This window comes from Marmota marmota, unplaced genomic scaffold, assembly GCF_001458135.2.
Source record: "Marmota marmota marmota unplaced genomic scaffold, marMar, whole genome shotgun sequence".
Lineage (NCBI taxonomy): Eukaryota > Metazoa > Chordata > Mammalia > Rodentia > Sciuridae > Marmota > Marmota marmota.
This window is the reverse complement of record NW_025999898.1, coordinates 3,366,012-3,384,917: the sequence shown is the minus strand read 5'-3', so window position 1 is coordinate 3,384,917 and position 18,906 is coordinate 3,366,012. Positions and strand designations below refer to the sequence as shown.

Here is an 18,906-nt window from a genome sequence, read left to right as displayed (position 1 = left end):
CCCAGCAGCAGTGTATGAGTATGCCTTTCCCCCCACATACTCGCCAACACTTATTGTTGTTTGTATGCATAATAACTGCCATTCTGACTGCAGTGAGATAAAATCTTAGAGTGGTTTTGATTTGCATTTCTCTAATTGCTAGTGATGAAGAACATTTTTCTATGTATTTGTTGATTAATTGTCATCATCTTTTGAGTGGTGTCTCTTCAGGTCCTTGGCCCATTTATTGACTGGGTTATTTGTTTTTAGTGTTTCAGTGGTCTTGCTGATTTCTCATTTTCAGTATTAACATATACACTTGTCTGATTTCTTCTCAATTTCTCTCAAGACATTCTCCTTGCTTGGGTCTTCACTGAAATTTCTTCCTGCTCTGTGACCATTCTTCCATTCCACCAAGAAAACACACCTAAACAATCAATCCATGAGGATGGGAGGATAAAATAGGGAGCAAGGGTGTGGATCAGATTCCTTCAAGAGCAAGAAAGTCACAGTTTAGTGAGAACATCTTCTGCACAGAGGTGTGAAGCCAGTATTTCCCTTTGTGACCTGGTGCAGAGCCCTGTCCTGTTGTAAGTAGTCCAACATCACCCCCTACTGGTCTTTGATGCTCTGTTTTCAAACCTCTCTCATAACTTGGAAAGACTCTAGAATGACCATCTGATTATAATAAATGGACCTTTCTGATTTTATTTCCCTGACAATAAAACTACCATGGTCTATTTTACTGAGTACCTTTTTTTTTGGTTTCTAATAATCTCCTGAACTCTAAATACACTGTTTATAGTCCCATATATTTCAGGATTATCTGGTATTTGACTTTGCTTCAGCCAGGTACTTTGGGTTATTCCCAGTCTATGAACTGTTAAAAGAAGTTTAAAACTTGAAAGGAAAGTGACCACATCACTTGGAGAGACCAAGAGACATTTATTGCAGCAGTGCAACAGAGGAGAAGAGAGAGAGAGAGAGAGAGAGAGAGAGAGAAGAGAGCACAGATGCAAAGGAGACAGAAGGAGCAAGAGAGCAAGAGAGAGAGAGGCCTGGCAGGAGAGAGTTTTTATAGCCCAAATCTAATGGGGTCTCTGGGTCTGCAAGCTGCCTTGTTGACACACAAGGGGTTAAGTGTTCAGCCTTGAGCATCGAGTTGAGTGTTCAGCATTGAGCAGGGGCTTGGGTGTTCGGGCTTGAAGCAAACAGGTGATAAAGAACCAGATGGAGGGTTAGAGAAGCCAGGTCATCCTGCAGCTAACTTTGTTTGGAATGTCCTGCAGACAGCTTACTCAGCCTGTCCTGCACCTAACATTTTTCCCTTTTTATTTTTCTAAGTGACATGGGGGATGGCATAAAGTCCTCTAGCTACTTCCTGCTTAATGGTAGGTGGTGTAGGACCTAGAAGGGGAAATGGAGGAATGTTCGGGGGACAGGTCTGAGAACATCAGGACAGCCAGAAATAACACTCAGTGGCTATAGACAACTACTTCAGTAGGGGTAAAGTCCATAAAAGTTCCTTGAAGTCACAAGTCGTTGATGGCATCAAACCTGTCCTGGATGGAGGAGATTCTTGGTATCAGCCACTGGTCCTGTAGCAGGAACTCTGGGAAGTATTGAAGGTGGCTTGGTTGAATCCAGTAATGATAAGGGTGACAGCCCGATTGCAGCCAGTGGATGAGCAATTACCTTGACCCATAAATTGATAGTGGGTGGTGTCATCCTGGTGCCATGTCACTTGGATGTTAAAGCACCATCTGTGGTTGGGATAGAAACTTGAGAGAGATTAATGATTAGTAAAAGAAGAGAGTTAGCAAAAAATCTAGAGTTTAGTGGGCATGGTGGAAGTCCAGGACTGGATATTTGGAACAGGTGCCTTTTTAAGGTGGGAGACATGGTACCAGGGGGAGTGTCTAAATGCTTGGTCACCATTGGGGTAGTAAGTATGACTGTATGGGGTTCCATCCAGCGAGGTTCCAACGATTGAGAATGCAGTTCCTGAAGTACGACTAAGTCACCCAGTTGAAGAGGGTCCAATTCAGTTCCTTCTTGTGCTGGGGATGAGGCAATGAATGGCACAGGAAGGCACTTGTCTACATGTTCCCTAGGAAGTGAGGGCTGGACTGTTGTCTGCCTGGTTGAAGGTGGGAAGTCTGAACCTGGGAATGATCTCCTCAATGAGAATGGAGGCAATGGTGTCAGCAATTTCCCTGGATGTGGGGAAGGCATCTATCCAACCTGAAAAAGTATCAACCAAAGTAAGTAGGTAGTGAAGCTTTTTGTGCCTAGGCATGAGAGTGAAGTTGATCTACCAGTCTTCGCCTGGCTAGTGACTCTTCATCTGATGTGTGGGGAGTTTAGGTTTGTTGCTTCCTTGTGGGGATACTGTAGAGCAGACAGAACAAGCAGAGTGAACCTGCCGAAGAGTAGTTCTCATTCCTAGGAAGTGAAAGAGGGATTGTAAAATCTGGAAAAGGGGTTAGGGAGGGTTTTAGGTGGGAGCAGAGTCTCTGGAGCGAGAGGAGTTGGTCATGAGTCTTAGGTCTCCATCTTGGGCATCAGGGGCTGGTAGTTGATTGACTGACTGGTTGGTGAATTTATGTATCTGATCTTGCAGGAAATTCTGTAGGCAATTTAATAGACATGGTCCTATTAGGAGAAACATAAAGAGGACTAATAGGGGTCCTGCGAGGGGGAGGGGCCAAAGCCATACTTGAATGAACATTTTCATGGAACTTGTTGGCCTAGTTGCTGTCTCCTCTTTTCTAGCTGTTCTTGTCCTTCATTACTCCCAGGAATGACTGTGTTTTGGCTTAACTGTTTTTGGTAGGTGTTTAAGATCAAGCTGGTCAAAATTGACTTTGTTTCTATCTATTGTTAAGAGTCAGCAGAGTTCCCATAGTGGTCACTTGTGGGGGAACTTAAGAACAGCTTCTTGGTTCTGCTAGTGCCATTTGCACTAGGATAGGTCCAGGTCTTGCTTGACCATGTGGCTTCTTTTGGAAACATCAGGGATGTCTCCTGTCTCCAATGACCCTCCTATTCAGAGCAAGTGCACTGATTGGCTTTTCATTCTCCAGTGGTCTCATTAATCTCCCTGATCAGGAGGTTATGTGTCCCAGAGTTGCAAAGCTCTTTAGAGAAGTTTCCTATTCCCTGGATTCAGACTGACTCAGAGGTCCAGAGACAAATATTGTGTAGTTGTTTTTTGGGTTTTTTTTTGGCCATTTTAATTTAACTTTAAGTCTTGATCGTAAACATCCAGCAAAGTCAGTTTCACCTTAAATTAAGAGTACTGGGCTTTAGCTGAAGTCTGGCCTACTTTGGAGTCATTCTGACATGTAGTAAGATGGGAGGGATAGCCTTATCTTAGGTAAGGCGGGGCTCTTTATAAATCTTAGGTATGAAGTTGATATTTCTTTCTAAATATCATTTTATGAAGTTTACATATATTGTTGCTTGATGTCACATGAATAATAGCTAACACAATATGATATTACGTTTAAAATGTACCCTTGTTTATAGAACTTTATATTAATCTTATTGATAACAGGTCCAGTTTTAGAAAATTAAATTATATAAATAATAAGTGTTTCTCTAGCAGCCAAGTCTTGAAGGTGTGAGGACTAGGAATTTATGAGCCACCGAGACTGTGAAGGTATGGGTGGGGTGTGATGTTCGTTCTCTGTTGTGTGTTCCTGGAGTTTACACAGTCCTTTGAGGAAGACCTACAAAGCCTATGCTGGTAAACTACTAGCTGGGAAGGGAAGGGAATAATTTTGACCCAAAGAGTCTAATCTGCCCAAAGAAGGAGTCCCTGAGGGCCACCATAGCCTTAAAGGCTGTGGTGGGGTGCTTTCCTCCCCACAGGTTGGCAAAGAGGTTTGCCAGACAATCAATGGTTAAATCCTCCTGACACCACCATTGGGTTTATGACTCCAGGAAAGGGAAACTCACCAATCGAAGGCCGGTGGTGGATGGAGTTCTGGCGGTCGAGAAAATGGGTTCAGGCCATCCAGTGAGTGGCACTTCTGAAGGAAGTAGGACCCAAAAGTGAGATTTAACCCTTTCCCGGGTTTCAGCACCAATGAAAGGAAACACTTGGAGTGACCACAACACTTGGAGTGACCAAGAGATCTTTATTGCAGCAGTGCAACAGAGGAGAAAAGAGAGAGAGAGAGAGAAAGAGAGAGAGCGAGAGAGACGAGAGAAGAGAGAATGTTCACAAAAGAGACAGAAAGAGCAAGAGAGAGAGTAAAAGAGAGAGCAAGAGAGAGAGCAAGAGAGAGAGAGGCCCCACAGGAGAGAGTTTTTATAACCCAAATCTAATGGGGTCTCTGGGTCTGCAAGCTGCCTTGTTGACACACAAGGGGGTTAAGTGTTCGGCCTTGAGCGTCAGGTTGAGTGTTCAGCCTTGAGCAGGGGCTTGGGTATTTGGGCTTGAAGCAAACAGGTAATAAAGAACCAGATGGAGGGTTAGAGAAGCCAGGTCATCCTGCAGCTGACTTTGTTTGGCATGCCCTGCAGACAATTTACTCAGCCTGTCCTGTACCTAACAAAACAGAAAGATAAGGAGAGGTCACAAGTGTTAGTAACTCTGCCTGAATTTCTCTTACAGGTTTAATTATTGATGGGTTGCTACATTTCTAAGAGTCTCCTGTTGTATTCTGCCTCACTCCACTCTACAGACCTTGGCTTCAGATGTCTATTTTCCTTGTGAGAATATGATATTATCAGGGAATGAGTGTGTTCTATTTTGACTCGCATCTCAGTTCTCTAATTTGCCCTTGAATGTCTACTTTTAAAAAACACAAACTTATTTTGACTCTGATGTATGTCAGTTATCTTCTTCTAGTTTTATATTTTTCCATATATTATTTATATAAATAGCATTGCAATAAATATAAATTACTGTTATATTGGTGTTTCTACAACTGCTCAACTAACCAACCCTTGTAAATTTTTGTATCAGAGAACAAGTTCCTAATCAGGTTTATTTGTGAATACCTCCATGGATTTGTATGTCGGTTGGTTTACAAAGTCTATGTCTAAAAAAAACCTGATATTTATCCAACATTCTTCCACTTGAGAAATATTGAGGGTAAAACATAATTTATGAGGTCTAACAGGGAAAAGAGCATTGGAGGGTCTGAGAGTTGTGTACTTAGAGGAGAGATTTCATTCTTCATCAGGGAATCCAAAGCCACATCAGAGTGAAATCTTATGAGAAAATGAAGCACACCTTCCCTATGTTTTCAGAGTCAGTGAAAGATTGGCACAGCCTGGGAAACAATCAGGAGACATGAAGGGGGTTGAATAATCAACATAGGAGTGTGAGTTGCTAATAGGCAGAGACAAAGCATGATGGGGCAGACAAGAGGAGTGGTGATTTTGTCTCAATTTACTCTAGAGTGGAGACAATTGTGGCATTGATGATGTAGCCAAATGGGAATGAGGAAAAGTGTATACTTGTGGAGTGGAAAGTGATAATCAGCCTTTTCTATTTTAATCCTGAACTTCAGGCTGGAACCTAGTGGTACCCAATGAGTCCCTACTGACAAAACTTGGGCCTAAGTTTAGGACTGAATCCTTGATTACTGAATACTCATATCTGAGGTCACAGATCTAGTATTTCTTCCAGGAAATCCTGGGTACCAATAGCCACAGTAATCTCCAATATTTCTATAGCTCCCTGTGTAAAAAAAAATGGTCTCAGGCTCTGAGGCACATCATGTGATTTATTGGTATAGTTACACATATATGTATATGTGGGGAAATTTCTGCTCCCTGAAGTTCCACAATCTACTCCTAAACTCTGAAATTTTGAAAAGCCCCACTGGGTATTAGAGGAGAGAAGTCATTTCCTATGAGGCCAGAGAAACCTACCTATAAAAGTCCACATTATCCTGAGAGGTGTCACACAGAGAAAAGTGTCATCCTTGGGACTTACTTCACTGAACTTCTTAGGAGGACTCTCAAGAGTTTTCTTATCAAAGGTGGAGCCTCACCTTCAGTCACATTCATCAAGAAAGTTTGCTGTCTTCAGTTCTAAACTCAGTACCACTTCCCTACCCCCAATGTCTAACATTCAATCCTTGACATCAAAACTGAATGTGCAGAAACCCAGCAAGGGAGCTAGCCCTGTGCTTGAAATTTCTTCATCTTTTATCCTCACAAAGCATTTAATATCTTAATGTCTCAATTCCTGACTGCCTAAACAGCCTTGAGCTCAAAAACTGAAGACAAATTAGGTAATATCTTCTCTGAATCCTTGAAAAGTCAAGCTTATGCTGTAGAGGAATGTCCACCACTTGGAAAAAAAAAACTGGTGTATTTTTTTTTCAAAGAAAAAAATCTAAATCTTCAGGATATGGTTATAAAATCAGATTACCATATAAATCACAAAAGGTTGATGTTATTTTTTTTGGTGTTATTTTTAGTTTTCCTGAAATTTCAGAAACTTTGATTAGAAAAATTAGAGGGCAAATATTGTGACCCAGAACTCACTTAAATTCATATTTAGAGTTGAAAGCCTATTAATTTGAAATTGGTGAAGAGTTATAGTCCAATACCCTGAGCAGGCTGTTTTGTTTTTTGTATCAATTCCCCCATATGCCTATGTCACTGTGAGAAGCATTAATGTGGCCAATGACACAGTAATTGTGAGCCTCATTCTCAAGCTGCAGCCCAGAATTGACAAAAAGGGATGAATTGTATGGGACACCTTTGGATCCAGAGAAGGAGCCAGAAACCCCAGAGCCATGTAGAATATCCAAATGTGAGTAGTATCTCAGGAAAAATCTAGAATGGTTCCCCATCTTGTGCTGATACCACTGTATCCCTTTTTCAGCAACATTGGAGACATTATTCAGGGTGCAGATGAGTCTACAGATGCTTCAGGCGGTACAGAAAGGGAGGGGGGCTGAGTCTGCAGAGGTTGGGCAGAGAACAATCATGGGTGCTGGAGTGGGAATCATATTTAAGATAGTGGTTATCTGAACTAGAAGATTAATATAGGATGGTGTCTATCCTGAATCTCTAAGACCTGTCCCTACCTGAGTAATGAGAGAGTAGCATGAGGAATGAGGGTACATGCCATTTTCTCCACAGAGGGAATTTGCTACCTCAGGCTTGTCTTACTCTCTCTGCAGCTTTCAGGGAAAATAAGCGGCTGTTCAAGTAAATTGAACCCCTCTCTTCCTGCTTTATCAGAGTACATCTGATCTCTAATTCATAAGGGGAAAGTATGCTTAAGGAGATGCCTATTCTGAGTTTCACCATAGTAAATGTCATAGAGCAGCTATTGGAAACCTCATACAGTATCCTGCTCAGGAGCTATCACCAGGCCCTGAGAGCACCAAGCTAAAGATCTCCTTGGGGAGCACAGGAGGTAGCTCAGCCTCTGCTAGACCTGATGCTAGTGGGCTCAGCCAGCTGTGAGAAACACAATGGAATGCCCTACACAGTTCTTCTTCACCACCTTCTGATCAAAGGTCCATGTTTAGGGTCCTAAGTGCTGAATGCCACAGGGTTTTCCAACATCATTTGATATATTTCTTTGCCTAGAATTCCTGTGTGATAAGTTGCACATAGACACAATTTTATCAGTATTAGCATGTTCTTTGTCACTTTAGAATTTTGCAATATAGGGTAGAAAAAATACAATGTTGTGAATGTGAAGAGCCAAGCTCATTCTGTATTTGTACCAAAATACAAATCCTAAACAATCACAACTCACTATTTGGGACATTATGGGGGACTTCTATTGCACTGTAAGTTGAGTCTATAAAATTGAGTGAGGATGCCTGGGAATATTGCACAGTGTTAGAGTGCTTGTTTAGCATGTGGTAGGTCCTCAATTGAATCCCCAGTTATTATTTATATATGTAAATTAATAATATTATATTGCATTAATGGGGATTCTCAAAAGTTTTCTTATGAAATTAATTTGTCCATAGAGAAGCAATGAGAAGGGAAAACAGGATGGGAATATTCATAGGAGCTGTGTTTTAAGATGAAATCTTCTTAACCTGTTAACCACAAAGACACGGTGTAAGAAAAGAAGAATATACTAGAAACTGAACATTTCTTATTTCAATAACCAGGCTGTTTCTATAGCTGTTGAGTACTGGGGGAAATATTGCAATTTGATGGTTTCTCTAACAATAAAATAATTAAACACTTGGTAAGACGTTACAAATTTAGGCTTATCGGTTCAGAAGCAATTGACTGTGACCTTGTCTAGTGGTATGCTCTCATTTTGGTTTTGAAGATGGGGTCCACACAGTGTGAAGCAGTCATTAACATGGAATGTGGATGCTAGGAAGAGAGAAGAGCAGGACATATAATCCTGGTATCCCTGTTAAACCAAGGAGTAAAGGGTAAAATAATATGGAAAAATATTTTATCAGCTCAGCCTGGCTCTCAATTTTGTGTGCATTTACCTCATCATTCATGCAATATGTTTATTTATTTTTATTTTTTGGACACAATACCTTTATTTTACTTATTTATTTATTTATTTATTTATTTATTTATTTATTTTTATATGTGGTGCTGAGAATCAAATCCAGGGCCTTACACTTGCTAGGCGAGCACTCTACCACTGAGCCACAACCCCAGCCCAGTATGTTTATTAAGTAAGTAGTAACCTCAGGTCTGGGACCCAAGTGATAAGGTGATTTCAGGTTTAGGTGATTTGTCCAAGTAGAGGTTACAGGAAGGACTGAAGAGGTGTTCAGATGTGGCATCTGTAGATCTTTACATTCCTTGCAGGCTGCACTGAGATGTGCCATGAAGGGTAAATGAGTGCACAGCATCTCAGACAGAATCAGAAAGAGAAAGAGAATGAAGAAAATCCTGATTGTCATTAGAAGATGATAACAAAATTTTACCCTCCTTGTACCCTTCTCAATTTCTCAAGTTCATTTTTTTCTCATTATTAGAGTCTTTCTTACACTTCCTCTTGCTCTCTGCTACTTTGTGAGTTCATTGGCTGAATTTGGTGAAAAAAAATCCCACATTGTTTCTAGTGAATTCTCACCAATGTTTTTAACCCAAATAATTCAAATGTGCCTGAGAAAAATGGCAATTCTACTCTCAAAGTGATGCAGATGGCACAAATACTCAAAACAACTTCTCTCAGAAAAGTCTCAGGGACACTGTAAGTGAATGTCCAGATGCTGTGGGGACTCTATGGATAACAAAAATTGAAGTGTGTATGTGTCTTTGTGTGTGTGTGTGTGTGTGTGTGTGAAAAGAGATGAAATCAAGTATCAATAATTATCCATCCACGACTTTCTACCCACTGAAGATGCAGGTGCTAGCCATCAAGTGATCTTTGTAATTTTATTCACTGAGCAAGTGACATATTAAGGAAGAGGCTCTAGAGAATGTTTGGAAGTCTAGGTTCACTGTAAGGCTTCAGTGTCAGCCACTGACAGATCCCACAAGGTGTCCATGTCTTCTGATCCTGCCATGGTTAAACTACCTCATTGTGAGTGTTTTAATTGTTCCTGAGAGAAGGTGTATTCTTGTCAAAGAATTTCTGGTCTCTATATCTGAGCAGGTGAAGTTAGTGATGTCACCAATGGCTTAGTCTAACATGTCATGAAGTAAATGATTCATGAAAAATCCTCAGACTTTTGACTTCTCATACTGTGTTTAGAAACAATAAAGCTCCTGAATGAATTCTTATTGTCATTAGTAATTACAAGGAAACCCATAATGAGATATAAAATAATTTCCATTTAGGGTGGCTGTATGAAAAAAGACAGGTAATAATTAGTTTTGGCTAGAATGTGTGGAAATAGAGAAACTTACACATTGCTCATGTCATGGAAAATTCAGAGCCTCTGTGAAAAGCAATAGGCATTTTCTTCAACAGAGATAACCTATAGCCCTCAAATTTCAATTTAATACCCAAAAGAAAATAAAACACATCCACAAAAGAATGTGAAGTGTGCAGAACCCTGAATTCCAAAGATTTTAAATATTCCAGTCTCAATGACTAATAGATGGATAAGTATAGCAGTTTGCCCAAATAATGGAGTTTTAATTAGCAGTAAGAAGGAACACATACATAACTGATATTACATAATTACATTATTTTATGTTTGTATGTTGAAAAGAATAAACTAATAATTACTTACAGTATTCATCTATTAAATTGCATATAAAATGGTGTTATGATGAAAGTTATAGTATTACTAGTTTTTAGACTAAAATTGTTTCTTTGTAGAATGATAAAGTAATCTAAACTTGGATTAAGTTGGGTTTTACAACCTTGAAAATACAAAATAAACACATCGTGTTGTGTACTTCATTGTATGTAATTGATGTATGCAAATTGTATCTCAATAAGTTTGTCAGACATGAAACACAAGGTTCCAACTTGTTATGGTTTTGATTAAATGTCCTCTAAAAGCTCATGTGTAACACAATACAAGAAAGTTTAAATGTTAAATAGGTGATTTGTGAGAGCATTAATATAATCAGTACATTAATCCCCTGATAGGTATTAACTGGATACTAACTGTGCGCATGTGTGTTGTAGCTGGAGAAGGTGTGTCTCAAAGGGCATGTCTTTGGAGATTATATTTTGTCCATATGGAGAAGAGTCAGAGTCAGTCTCTCTCTCTCTCTCTCTCTCTCTCTCTCTCTCTCTCTCTCCCCACCTCTTCTGTTTTCTCTCTGGTGTGATATTTTAAGTTGGTTCCATCAACCACACTATATTCCCTGATGTACTGGTGTTCTGCCTCATCCTGAGCACAAACTAATTGAGCCGGCTGTCTATGTACCTATGAAAATGTGAGTGCCAAATAAACATTTATCCCTTAAAGTTATTATTGTCAGGTCTTTTGGTTGCAGCAAGAAGAATCTGTCTAAAACACAGCTCTTGCTAAACATTTAAAGCTGGTATGTTGTCTAAGAGTCAGGTATTCAGACATGGTCACTGTCATGTTTGCCGTAGTAACCCATGTTGATTGTCAAAAGCACTTAATCTTGGGGGCAACAGCATTATGGGAGGATGAGGGAAGGTTTATGTCTCAGCACCCCCGTGGGTCTGATATACCATATAATCACTAAGGTCTTTGTTCCCATTGAACAAGAAAAATAAGCATCACCCTCAGGCTGAAGGCCCGAGGTACTCAGGGATTCTGGTTCTAGAAGTGAAATCTGAGAAGTCTTCAGAAACACTCAGAGTCAAGAATTCCTATTTATCAGTGTTTGGGGTATAGCACCAGGAATCTGTTAGTACCAGCCCATAGGATACCATCCATTTTGATTGCTATTTCTAGTGCAGGAGAAAGTGACTTTCTGTACCACATATCCTGAAACTGAGATTTCTGACCAGCCCAGACATATGACCCAGACCCCAGAACAGAAGAGTCAGAGACACAGAGATTAATTCCCTATGCATTGTTTCCAAATTTTAAAAGGGTAAAAGTAGCCAAGGTGTCCCAAATCATTACTTTTCTTTTCACAGTCCATCTCCTGCAGATTATGAGGACAGTGAGGCATCTAGGCCAAGGTGAAGATTCCTCTAGATCTCTCATTCCTGAGGACCCACAGCTGTATCAGAGGCCGATAGTGTGTTTTGGACTTTTTTGTGCACTGAAGAGGTCTGTCACACCTCCAATATAAATTATGCCCTCCCCCTAAATAGCATCTCATTCCCTGAATTCAGAGTCCTTTTCTGATTAGGAATGGATGGAACCTGTCCTTGGCCTCTCTGGACTGAGGCTTAGTAGATGGATCTTCCCAGGATCACACAGGAATCAATAACTGATTTGTAATTAGTTAGGCTAAAGGCATACCTTTTCCCTTAAGAAAAGGACACTCAGGCTTGAGTGCACAACAAGGGGTCCTGTAGAGTGAATTTGCTTCCTCAAGGTTTTTTTCCACCTCACCCTCCTCAGAAAGAGGGGAAACTCTTCACTGCCCATGTACCTTCTTCACAGACTGTAGCTTCTTCATCATGGCTAAACTCTGAATTCTGAGATGTAGTACTGTGAGAAATTTTACAGTGGCCAATTCATTCACTGAAAATTTATTCTGGGTTCAACACATACCGGAATGACAAAGGTCAGGGACTCACAATTCTGTATTCTGCCACCCACAGGTGATCACTCAGAGTCCAAGATCCCAGTCTCTTTAATCACCATCATCATCTCAGCTGATGGGCACACACCAAAACCTCCTCCTTGCTTAAGAATGCTTGCCCTAGAAAGATTCTCTCCTCCAACCATGTCTGCCTCTGTAGAGATGATCAGGATTAATTTTTATCTTCCCTCAAGCACAGAAATGAGATACAATGGGGACTAGTCTACAAATCTTAGAAGCCACAAAGGTCCCCAGTACTAAAGGCAGTAGTCACCCTCAGTGACAAGGGAGATGTGAGCTGCACAGTAGGAAATTGGTGATCTGTATCCACATGTAAGAACCTTGCTGTCTTCCCCTGAGAAGCAGTAACAATCATACAATGCCTCCAGGCTGTTCAGGAAAGCCCTATTTCCAGATCTCAAATGCCAGGATTAGCCTCAGAACTCTGGGAGCAAATAACTATCAACCATCATGGATTTTTTTTTCTCACTGATGGATGGTGTTTCCCTTCAGCAGTATAATAACTCACATTGTTGCTTCTATTACAGATCTTTTAACCAGGGTTTCAGACATTAGGGATGGATGATACAACTGACCTCATGCAAGTCCTTAGAAATGGGGAAACAATGATAGATAATAATGTGGCAGTCATGAGGTTCTCATTATGGCCACCTTCTCTGAATCAAGCATCAGCCACCTGATTATGGAGAAACAGATATAAGATATAATGGACCTCAGCTACAGTAAATTATCTCAGAGTTCTGTATGCTATAGTTTCATCTCAGGGATTTTATTCTAACACCTGACTCCTGTAATTATCTGGGGATAGAGTTTTTGTGGCCCAAATGTTTTTCTCTTCCTGTTTCAATTTATTTTTACACTCATACTAAGTAAAGACACAATCAGCGTGTGAGAGAAAGTGACTTTAAGGAGAAAAAAGATGGTAAGGGAGCCAGACTCAGGCAATCATGGAGAAATAATAGGGGGCATTAAGGCACATGAATGTTTTATAAAAATTATGACTAATCAAGTTTTTCTATAACCTGGAGTAACCGGTTGTTTCCCTGCAACATTTTTCTAATGCCTTATATCTAGGTTCATGGTGACTCATGATGAGCCAAGAAACTCACTATCCATGTTTTTTAAAGCCTCAGAGAATTCAGGGAAAGGACCCCTGTTTCTTCAGAAGGTCTGTCCAATATTAACATAAGGCATAATTGAAGACCAATGCCTGGGATGAGACATATTTCCCCCACACACCAGGGTCAATATTGATCACATTGCTTAAATTTAAACTCAGTGGTCAATCACTCTGCTAATGAGATCTTCACATAATTTCAGATTGTTGATCTTACACAACTACATTCTTAGTCTAAAACTTCATGAAAAACTCATAAGTAAATATAATTAGAAAAAAATTATTGTCACACTTCTATATCCTTGCAACTGCTTTAAATAATGTTCCTATTCACAGATAACCATAAAATGCCAAATATTTGATGAGAAAATTAAGATTTCATTGTCTAATATTCTAATAGATTATTAGAATCCATCCAAGACTCCTGGAACACATCAGAAGTCATCTTAGATGACCCTTTATACTCTCAGCAGACACTCTTGACTTCAAGTTTTACCATAACACCTTTTTGTTGATATCTTTTCCTTCTTCATATCAAAATCTAGCATAAAATATCACTGTTTCCCCATAATGGATCATGTTTGTTGACTAACTAATCATGCTGCCCCAGGTATTTCTTCAGTTCCCCTTCAATACCTTCTGCATTGCATCTTGAATCCTTTCATTGGTACCTAATGGGCACACTTAGGTGTCTCCAAATGACCTCTACAATCAAGTGTGCATTCTCTGTGAGTGTCATGATAACTATCTGCAACATCTTTCTTCATGTCATGAAGACTCATCTCCAGTTTCTTCTCTACCCACTTCACAAGCAGGTCAGTTGCAAATTCTTCTAGTTAATGTGATGAGACAGAAAATTTAATTTTCTTCTATTCTCAGCACAAGCTGTTGGCAATTCTGGGAACATTATTCCTTCATCCATCCTTATGTTTCATTTCCATTAATCTTGAAGATATCATATTAAATATAACCACATGGGGTCAGGGTTCTTTGCCTCAAATGCTTCACAGAAACCCTCACTGGAGAGATAACTCCCTAATGCCCTGACAGCATTCATAACTGCTTCTCATACACCTACCATGAAAGAATGATAGGAATTGCTGCCCTTGGGGATGCAACTGTGGAGACAGATGTCCTAAAACATGAAGTAATTGTGCTTGGAAATGACTTTCCCAGAGGTAGAGGTGGTAGGGAGGGAATAATCTGAAGTGAAAATGTAGATACTTGGCATAACTGATGATTATGTAACATGGAAAATTGTGGAAAAGATTTAGTACCTGAACGGAATTTCACCTATTCTAGGCATTACATTTGATGAGTCCCTTTATAGAAATAAGTCATAAATTAAGTAAATATTTTTAGCTTTCTTGTTCTTTTAAAATTGTCAATACTGCATTATAGTGAAACAAAAATATGGGCATTCATTTTCACATGATTATAAGTATGGGATTTAATTTGCTCCAATTCAGTCCCCAGGAGTTCACCTTTTTCTTACTTTTCTTTCTTCATTCTCTTTCATCTATCAGTCTTTCTTCCAAGTATAGTTCTCTTTAAATTACTGCAATATAGATATAAATAAAGGTAAAATTCACTAATGTATATTCATATGTGTACATATGATAGTTTGGTCAACTTCATTCCACTGCTCCTCCCTTTTTCAGTCACTTCTCTCACCCCTTTGAGACCCTTCCCCTATTGCACTGAGTTCTCTTCTATTTTCATAAGATTTCTCCAAGCCACACCAATGTATATAGTAGCACAATTTACAGTAACCAATTTATGTAAACAGCTCAATTGTCTCTCAACAGAAAAATGGATAAAGCAAAAACAGTGGTATATTCACACAATGGACTTAGTTTTACTTAGTCCTAAAGAATAACAAAACTATGGCATTTGTTGGTAAATGAAAAGAAAGAGAGTACATCATGCTAAGTTAAATAATCAGACCCAGACATTTAAGCTTTTTCTCACGTGCAGAAGCTAGAAGAAAATAAGGGCAAAAATCAGGAAGCAGGGATCTTTGTTCTTTAATGTCTTTTAAACTCAATATATGCAACTGTAATCCCAGCTACTCAGGAGGCTGAGGCAGGAGAATCATGAGTTTAAAGCCAGCCTCAGCAAATTACTAAGGCCCTAAGTAAATTAAAGAGACCTTGTCTAAAATAAACTATAAAAATTGCTGGGAATGTGGCTGAATCATAAAGAACCTCTGTGTTTAATCCCCAGTACTCGCCAAAAAATCAGTATACATAATTCCTAAAACAACCAAAACCAAGCAGTTTATAACTAAGTTTTAGAATTTTTGTGTGTGTATTAGATATTAGATAAGTAATTCTAAATATCATTATTTATTGAGTTGTGTTAGTGATCCAAGCTTAAAAGACACCACTAACTAAGAGCTCCTCAAACACCCAAGATTGTCAACCATGTTTTCAGCCTATGTCTTCCCATAGTTCAATGCACCACTCTGCTCATTGCAGTAGAGAGGAGAGGAAGCTAATGGATATTAATGTCATTTCTAATTGACAATGCTAAATGGTAATAAGTACATCATCTCCAGATTGGAACCAAGAGTTAGGGAGACATACTAACAAAACAAGAGAAGGAATCTTTTAAGAACTCTGAATGCAAGTTTTTCCTGAGTAACAAGAGTTTGGGAAAAAATATACCAGGTATTGCTGCTAACAAGCTGTGCCCTGATATACAATATGTTGCTATTTCAGTGCAGGTGATTGTGGAATTCTGTCAAAAGGTCTTTTTCATTGAAAACCCTGCCTGGGCCTGAAAACCCAGAGGGGAGACACAGAGAAAACAATGATAGCAATGTAACACAGGGAGGCCCCTGCATTGAGACTTCCTCCTTGGATAAGTCAGGCCCGATGTGTGCAAAGACTGAGGAGGAGGATAAAAAGAGAGGCAAGTCATGGGGCAGGAGCTCCAGAATTCAGCCCCCTGAGACTCTAGCATGGAGTCTGATTCTCTTTAATTCTCCACAAGATACAGTCAAGGAAGATCCTTTACATGCTAATGTTTCTCTCTTTACTGATCATTTTCCCGTTCCTGAGGAAGAAGTTAAAAATTTTTCTTGAACCAGCCCCTTAGGAATGTATGTAACTGGCCCTTGATGGCCTTGAGTTTTGGGAGGTCTCCACAACTGTGATCACCTCAACACAAAGGGAAGAAAACATACTATTTTCTCAACCATACTCTACCTTTATTGGGGGCTTCCCAGCTAAATGGCCAGATCCATCCTCTTGGAAGGGTCCAAACTGAATTCTACAGGACTTATATTTATTTTTTGCCAATAAAACATAGGCTTTCTGACTCACCTGAGGATCTCACATATGTGCATTTCAGGTGCTATTAAACTCATCAGAAGCTGATGCTCTAAGAAGTGATGTGAATCCAAGGGGCTTTTATTACAGCTTACAGGTAACTTCATAAAATCAGCACCAAACACCTTGTTCTCTTCAGTTTGTGTCACAAAATAACTGCAGAGTGACTTTTACAAACTGCACCTAGTTTGATCCATGACACCAAGGAATTGGGAAATCTTCAACTTTTTTCATGAAATCATTCTGAAATATTTCATGTTTTCAAGTAGTTTTGTTTCCCATTCTCAATGCCATCCTTCTCACCCTCAGTTATGACAGACTTTGAGTATAAATTCTACTATTCCTTACACCATCAATTTACACATTTTAGATATTTCTTCTCAAAGAAATTAAGCAATGTGTGGTCTTTTGTGTTTGTTTACAGCCAGCATGAGTTTTCATGCTCATCCATGTGGTAACATGTTTTCCACAGCTTTTATGGAAGAATATTATTCACTCGAATGAATGACTCCAGTCCATTTACATTTCTATTGTACAAGTACTTGATAACTTTCCTGATAATATTTGAATGAATACACCACCAGTGAAACCCCAAATCATGTACAATCCCAAGAATAAAATGTTATATTCTATATATTATAATCTGTTAAAATATACCCTACTGTCATGTATATATAAAAATAACAAATAAAAATGGATTAACATAAAATAAACATCTAGTATAGGGTAATTTTTATAGCATGCACACTGCTTGGGACTTCTATAACATTAGTTAGCACAGTTTCTAATCTCATGTAACTGAAAATACTATTCAATTATCAAAATTTTCATTTGAATTCTCTGCTATTTTTTTGCTCCACATATGGGGACTCAAAGCTCAGAGATATAAAATCCAACCTATATGAACAGATTGAAGGGCATATAGAAGATTCAAAGAAGCCAGTTTCGTGTAGCTGAGGACAGCTCTTAACTGTGTGGTTTGAATGAAAGCGGTTTTTGACTCCTGGGAGGAAACATTTGGCAGTCTTTACATCTATTTTGTTGTCACAATTGAGGGAAGAATGTTAATAGAATTGAGTGGTTATAAAGCAGTGATTATGCTGAACCAGGGAGCTAATGTAACTAGATGGGACTGAAAATAGAAACAAGGGTTAGCTAAATGGTGCTGCCATCTCTGAATTAAATGTGTGTACTATACCAACAATGTCTTGCATTTTCTTTCAATTTCCAGGATCCTGAACTCTTTTCTGCAGTTTTGAGCCTCAATCTCACCTTGACAATTGGAAGAGGTGGCAGGACATTCCAGAGATAAGAGATGTATCAGTTCCAGCAGACAGGAGATTCTCATCCTATGCCCAACAAGTATTACTTGGTGCCAAGGTTCTATTAGTATGAACTCTTGTTGACAGTTGTGATATGGTTGATGGGTTCCCTGTGAGCATAGAGAAGACTTCTGGTTACCCTTTGTTGAACAGGAACCTGGCAGAGCAAATATGAACTGAGCACCTGACCCTGAGGAGGAGAGGCCAGACACCAGCCTGTGGCCAAAAACAAAAATATCAGTGCCAGTGTAGATGAGATGGATTAAACAGTCTGAGAAGTTGCTCATGAAGTCCCTGAAGGTGAAAAATTCTTACAGCATTGAATGCAAAAACTGATGCAACGATATGAGAGGCTGAAAAGATGAGGGATTTGAAAGACAAGTAAAAAGACTTGGAGGCCAGAGTACTGTCACTGGAGAAGAATCTATGTACCTTGAAAATGCTCCTCAGAATATTCCGTAGTACTGATGGATTCTAATGAGGAGAAAGAAGAATATTAACATCTGCAATTCCACCCAGTTCCAGCCAAAGTCTCTGATTGGTAGCCATCAGCAGCTCCAACTCAGGGGAAAAAGTTCACCATATTCCATTAGTTAAGCAGAGTTGGTGGACTTGGGAAAATAATTTGGCCAGAGACCAAGAGAGCCTCTGGTCAGTTTGTTGTTATGACTGTGAGATTTAGGGGTGCCAAAAGCTGAAAGAGGCAAGATACTCCATGTAGTACATTTATTACTTCTGTACAAACTTTACCTCAGATGTCCTAAGAGTTGGCAAGAATGAAAAGTGAGCCAAGATGTGCTAGAAGCAGGCAGGGGGCCAAGAAAGCCCAAGTATATTAGAAGCCATCAGAGGCAAGAGACCTATTATTTATGTAAGTAAACCAGAAACAAGCATATACCTTGCAGGTAAAAACCCTATACTTTCCAGTTTTTAGTACACTGACATCTCCAGCCATGAACAACTTTCTCTGTGTGTGACAGTGGCTTTGGAGCCAGAGATAGCTTTTTTTTTGGTATATGTA

At 39.4% G+C, this 18,906-nt stretch overlaps 1 gene segment (V, D, J or C); it reads right to left on the bottom strand.

Moving 5' to 3' along the window:
- Positions 1 to 1,364: 1,364 nt before the first annotated feature.
- The window catches only part of LOC107158403, a 44,901-nt gene continuing 27,359 nt past the window's right edge, over positions 1,365 to 18,906 (bottom strand). The window contains 2 exon segments of the V gene segment in view: positions 1,365 to 1,386; positions 3,943 to 4,016. Coding sequence covers positions 1,365 to 1,386; positions 3,943 to 4,016 — 96 coding nt within the window.